At 29.1% G+C, this 7,379-nt stretch overlaps 1 protein-coding gene across 4 annotated transcripts in view; it reads left to right on the forward strand.

Moving 5' to 3' along the window:
• The window catches only part of LOC106789669, a 225,508-nt gene that overhangs the window by 141,455 nt on the left and 76,674 nt on the right, over positions 1-7,379 (forward strand). For all 4 annotated transcript variants that reach the window (XM_014754077.1, XM_014754078.1, XM_014754079.1 and 1 more), the window contains exon 3: positions 5,295-5,497. In XM_014754077.1, the coding sequence (XP_014609563.1) occupies positions 5,295-5,497 (203 nt within the window). The remainder of the gene's footprint in view (positions 1-5,294; positions 5,498-7,379) is intronic.

Here is a 7,379-nt window from a genome sequence, read left to right on the forward strand (position 1 = left end):
AAATGGGAGAAAAAAAAAAATAGAAAAAAGAAATTGATATTATTATTCGTAATTCGTTTCAATTGAATGTAAACTCAACGTCGACCGATTCAAAGTAAAAAATAAAATTCAAAGAAAGAAAGAGAAAGAGAGAGAGAGAGAGAGTTAAAATGGAAAAGAAGTTTGTCGAACGACGATAATAATATATTTTCTTTAGTAGTAGTAGTAGTAGTAGTAGAAGAATCTTTTCCTTTCCCATTTTCTTGATATTAAAACGGAAAGGAAAAATTCACCGTTTAAAATGGGATCGTAAAAATCAACGACGACCACTCACTCACTCTCTCTATCTCTCTCTCTCTCTCTCTCTCTCTTATTCTCATTGTAATGCCAACACGGCATTAGTGGTCTTTGAAAACGTACCACTTTTTTTTCCCCACGAAGAAAGCAATCAAGCTTTCACGGTAATGAGATTCCAAACGAGCAAGTCGTTTTCCGATTGGTATAAAGAACGTGTTTGTACGAATCTTAGCTTGCTTCGATCGGTATTTTTTTAGAAAGCCAATCGACAAAAAAGAAAAAGAAAAAAAATGAACGAACGAACGAATGAACGATCGGCAATCAAGAGGATCAAGTTGGTTGAAATCTACGATGACGACGACAATGTGTATGCGTTTATTAATACCACCATTACCACCACCACCACCACCACCATCACTACTATATATGTGAATACAGTATGTCTGTATATAATGTGATTTGTATGTGTGAGCTGTGTGCCAATTATACGAAGTTATATTATAATATATCATTGTTCGATATAGAAATACCTCCCACTCACCCACCCCCCCTTATCGCGAAAAGGGATTTAACGAAAACCCTTTTGAATTATTATTGACCACGATATATATGATATTATTTTTAATATTTCTTATATATTATCATCTGCAATTCAGATTATTAATCACGATCGAACGAATCTCTGATTATACGAATATTACAATTTAACGAATCACGCGATCATATCTATGTATGATATAAATGAGGAATGGGTTAGTTCCCTCTCTCTATTAATAATTTTATCCTTCAATAAAATCAATTACGTATTTGTCTCGTAGACAGGAGGGGGACGGGGGCAGGGAGTATATTTTATTTTTTTATTATTTTACAAAGTATGAAAATTTTATCGTAAACGTCAACTGATAAATAAAATAACATATATATACGTGCATATATATATATATATATATATGTGTGAACATGTCTACTTTTTGTCCCCTGCACCCTCCTAACTTTTCCAATTTTCTTGCGAAATAATGAGGATTAAAGGATAAAAAAAAATGATAGACAAATTCGAGAGGATGTGTTGTAAAAGTTGACAACCTTACAGGTAGTTTTACTATCTTTTCATCACTTGCAGCGTTTCTAAAAAAAAAAAAAAACAACTTGATTTTCACGATGACACGATTCAACATAATCAAGTATTATTGGGAATAAAATGAACGATACAAGATTTAAAATTAAATTCGGAATTGGTCGGTAGTTTGGTTGGTTGATTGGTTGAGTTTTTTGTTTTCTTTTTTTCTAATTTGAATTATCTAACGAACTACTTAGGCTTATTTTTTCTTACAAATTGTACCTAATTTTCATTGGTTTAAATCTATCTCGCGATTATTATTATTATTATTATTATTATTATTATTTCTAACAATACTTACAATCAAGGTTTCTTTTTTCTAGAGAAAAAACACGATTACTTCAACAATATCATGCTTTAATTTGATTAGTTGTATTATTACTATCATTCATACATAAATTTGTAAAATTTTGACTGTCAAAGTAATAGATAAAATATAAAAACTATTCTATATAATTAATATATACTAAATATACTAATATATACTATATATATATATATACTAAAATATAATAAAATATTTAATATACATGATTTTTTTTTTTATATCAATATGATATATAAATAATCATCTATATATCTATATAAGTTAAGATAATCGTGGCATGATCGAAAATACAAAGCATCGATTAAACGAATAGAAGAATATTTATGTCTAAGATTAAATAGCTTTCCCTCCGATATGTCAGATTGTACATGAGAAATTAAACGATTACGCGAATAGAGAGAAATAGAAGTATGGTTTTGAAACGTCAAACACCGATTGGCAAAGTAACGACGAGAATTCCCCCATAACTACGGAAATTGCAACAAGGATAAAGAGAAAATCGTTTGAAGTATGTGTATGTGTGTGTGTGTATGTATAAAGGAGTAGGAGGAAGTATGTCAGTAAACGGATGGGATAAAGAAAAACGATGAAAGGAAAATTCAAAAGAGAAAGAGAGAAATTGGAAAACGTAAACGTTCAACGTGGATATCAGGAAACAGCTGTGTCTGACTTTGTGGTTAGGCTAATTTCATAAAACGTCATGCCAATATACTGGATATTTTATTTTTATACATTCAAGTAATATAATCCAAGTATATTTAATTCTATTATTTATTTCATAATGAAATATCAAAGTAATAATTTAATAAACGGTATATCGTTTATTATTTTATATATTAATAATTATTACATTTTTTCTTCTTACTAAATTTAGCATACATTTTTATTTATATATAATAATTTCAACATTATTATCTTTTTCTTTTATTATCGAAATTAAATAATAAATTATTTAAATTTTTTCTAATTGTATTTTAATAAATCTAATCCGATATTATTACCATGGGGAAAAATTTTGTTAAGAAAAAAAATAAGAATATTAATCTCTGATTGAGTATAATATATGCTGCAACAAATAACAGATCAAATGATGACGTAATCGTGTAACCAAAGAAAATTATATATTCACGTTCACTTCTATAATGTTCGTAACAATATTCTGTAATTGGATATTTTGTATAATTAATAGCGAAACGTATTAACAATATAATATACATCTACTGACTCGTTGAAGCATGATTTATTCTATTATCCATTTCATGTAATATACATTTTTGCACGTGTGTGTATATACGTGTAACATACGTTTATATACTAATACCTATTTTTCAACTAATTCCAAAATATATTTACAAGCAAACACGCAACCTAATTTATTGATACATGAATCATTATTCTATTCGTTGCATATGTAACATTGTTAACTCATACGTAAATACTTCTATTATATACATCTATACTAATACTAATTTTTAAACTAATCCCAAAACATTATGCAACGTACAAAATATTTCTAATCAATTACTTAAAAATTTAATTTATAAATAAATGAATTATATTTAATTCACGAGCTCGAGTCATCTGTAGTCTACATTAAAAAAAAAAAAAAATACCAACAACAAACACTCGACAAACAATAATAATCTTTTGTAATTAACAAAATATTTTCTATCATATACAATTCTAATGAGAAACATCAATAATATACACAATGACAATAACTCGATGCACTTTTAATAAATGCATAATAAATACACTTATCGTATATTAAATGTGATTATTTTTCTTTTTTTTCAAAAAAAAACAAAAAAAAAAGAAATGAGAATGTTTAAAGATGAATCATTTTATCAAGAAATATAATTAAACGTCAAAATATTGTTCTTTTATGGTATTCACGATTATACAAACGTAATTTATTACAATAGTATCGTATAATACACTTGAGCAAATGATTTAATCGTCATATACGACGATGCATGACTATGAATGAGACATCAAACGTTTGTAATTTGGATGATCCTAAGCCAAAGAGCTAATCCAACTGTGCTAGTTTACCTATATACTACTTGATGGACCTACGACGACGACACGGTCAAGCAAGTACGAGTGTGTGCACTTCATGTCAGCACCTATACAATTTCCTCATCCTCGTATAGAGTTAGAGTTAGAGTGAGAGAGAGAGAGAGAGAGAGAGAGAGAGAGAGAGAGAGAGTGTAACTAGGAATAGTTCCTCAGTTAATTTGACATTCCTCAAATTAGATTCTCATACTATTACATACACATCATTAACATAGATCTTAACTATGGAAAATATTATTATTTTCACATATATAATATATATATTTTTTGAATAAAATTCAATGAAAATATATATATTATATAAAAAGTTTCTTAAAATAATATTTTGATATATTTTAAATTAATCACAATTGATATATAATATATAATATCATAATAGTTTGTTTATCGATTAAAAAATAATACGAATCATTTGATGGAAAAAAATATATATTATGACAAATATAATAATATAATAATAAAAAAATAAATGATAATAAATATTATTACATAATTGCAATTGATCATTATATATAAGATACTTATTATAAGTATCTAAAGTATCTTTATTTATAATTAAATTCAAATGAAATGAATGATATTAAAATACGCGTCTCTCAAAGAGAAAATTTAAATAATTAAATAAAAGATAAAAAAAATAATAATAATGACGAGATATATATACATATATTCTTTCGTATAATAACATTTTAATATGGTGGATTGGAATTAACGAAATTGGAATGGCAAGTGGCAACTGTGATGAGCACGGAACATACAAACTAACATACGAACTAACATACTAACGTATCCTACCTTCCCATACGGTACCGTATCGTACCGTACGGTACTTTATGAACGTATATACTTACCTACGTACACTTTCCTAGGTTGAAATTACAGAGTCGAGATTAAGTTGCGTAAGTCAGGCTTGTGTTTGCACACTCACCCGAAATTATAACCGAAGAGGGGTTCCTCGTATTACGGGAGGATACGATGTAGTCCTCGGAGATTAAAGTGTCCTATGAAAGAGAAAGAGAGAAACAGAGAGAGAGAGAGAGAGAGAGAGAGAGAGAGAGAGAGAAGAAGAAGAAGAAGTGTACTTCGAAGAATCACGGCCCTTTCCTGCAAAAATTTATTATAATATTCGTATAACTTGAAAATCATGTTTACGGTAAAAAAATTGTTTTAATTCTAACGGTAGGGGTGAATAAAGTTTATTTTGTTTGGATATTTTTTTTTTTCTTTTTCTCGGTAATACGAAAAATAATTTTTATAGTTTAAACGAATGGGAACAACGATACGATAAAATAATTACGTACGTGTATATAATTATTATTATTATACATTGACATTTTATATATTCAATTATGAATTACCAATTATAAAGGTTTCAACTATTGTATATATTAATCTATCGATTATATTATTAATCTTTAATAATTTTTCTCAAATTTATTATTATATTCAATGATAAAATGAAAATTTGGTTGTTATTTGTGTAATTTGTTACAGATGGCGACGTAAGAGTAGAAATAAAAATGCCGAGAGAAGCTGTCGAAGGTACTGCGATCGAATTAAGATGCGAATGGCGACTCATGGGTGAAACTGGTCTTTACGCTGTCAAATGGTATAAAGATGATCACGAATTTTTCCGATTCGTACCAGCTAATTATCCCAAAATACAAACATTTTCTCAACCCGGTATAAACCTTGAGGTAAGTATTTCATTTCAAAAAACAAATTAATATATTATATTCGCAGTATCTTTCTCTCTCATCAAAATCACACACACACACAGTTACAACATTATTATAATAGAAAAAACAAAAGGTTGAAGTAAATTTAAACCCTTAAAAGAAAAAAAAAAAACAAACTAGTGCATTTTCATTATAACACTTACAACCATTTTGTCAGCACAAATTATCGTATAATTGTTATCAAATCATAATAAATATTTTCAAATATCATATCCTATAAAACAATGATAATGATGATGATCTTTACGAAATGAACAAATCAAAAAAGAACAAAAAAATGGTCAACACGATGGGAAGAATTTTCAAGATCGTTAGAAAAATCTGCGAAGCTTGCAAGAAAGAATGTAAATGGTCGGAGAGGGAGAGAAGGGGGGGGGGGAGAGAGAGGCCCTTTAGCATGTAATAAAAAAATAAAAAATATAAAAAAGGGCAGGTGTGTTAGTTCCGAACGGTAGTCGTTTTCACCGTAGTTCAAGGTGGAAAAATCTTTTGAGACACGTTGCAACAAACCAAGCAACCAACCAACCAACCAACCAAGGAAGCATGGTAGGAAGGAAACGTTGTATTCCCTAAAGTGGTACACGAGATCTTAAGGGTTCTTCCGTCGACCGTACGCGAGATTCGATGCAATCAATCTTGTAACCCCTGCAGTGCGAAAACCAACGAGCATCTTTCCTCCCCCCTACCACCCCTAACCCCCACCCACCCGTCACACTTTTTCCTAAGGTGTTCTATTCCTTTTCTTCCTTTTCCTTCTCCTTCTAACCTCCCCCCCCCAATTTAACCACCCAACCACCCACCAAACCCCAACCCAAACCAATCCTCAATCCCATCCCTTTTCCTTCTCCTTTCACCTTCACCGAGATTCCCAAGACGAAGATTGCGTGGGTGGTAAAGGGGGAAGTGATAGGGGGGGTTTGGGTGATGATAGGGATGACGAAGAAGGGTGGGTAACGTTCGGAGGGGTACGTTGTACGAGGAAAAGGTTTTCAAAGAAGAAAATCACGAAGAAAATCGACGCTCGAAAGTTCGATGCTCGATTTCCTTCCTTCCTTCCGTTCAAACCCCGTGATGCTTCTTTCTTTCTTTCTTTCTTTTTCTTTTTCTTCGTTTTTTTATTCTGCTTCTTTAGCCCTGAACGATTTCAACGTAATTCATCTTCGAAATCGAAGGGATATCTGAGATTATCGACAAAACCATTGGAAGGACAGACGACGACGACGAAGGTGCACCTAACATCTTTTAGATTTTCTTTTGCTGTTAGGATGATCATAAGAAAGATCCTAAGTGTTTGCTATAGGATGATAACACGAAGACGTTCTTGTTCATTTGAAATTTTAACGATTGGTTTAAACATATCGCGTTAGATTATTATTTATTTGTTAGTGGTATATTTATGGTTATCAATGTATATTTGTAATCAATTTATTTTTATTCTCATTATTTTATAGTAATTAATTATATTTTGTTGTTTTAATAATATCGTTTTATATGTATGTATATTTGTTTAGAAAATTTATTTCTTATATATTTTTATTTCTTTAATATTTAATATTAGTTCGTTTATTATTCGATATATTAAATATAATATGATTAATGGAATATTGTAATTTTATTTGATAAAACATAAATTAAATGAAAGGCAATATCTATCAATTTGTTGTTTAGTTATTTTATTTTTTCGTTATAACAATTCTTATAAGATACAATATATGTATTTGTAGTTTAAATAAAAATAATTGTATAATTTTAAATAGATTGGATCAGTGTTTAATTAATTTTCTATAAAACAAAAGAGAGTAACATATATTATAATAAAATATGATTTTTATTATACAAT

This window comes from Polistes canadensis, unplaced genomic scaffold (genome assembly GCF_001313835.1).
Source record: "Polistes canadensis isolate GaletaPanama2010 unplaced genomic scaffold, ASM131383v1 scaffold_196, whole genome shotgun sequence".
Taxonomy (NCBI): Eukaryota; Metazoa; Arthropoda; class Insecta; order Hymenoptera; family Vespidae; genus Polistes; species Polistes canadensis.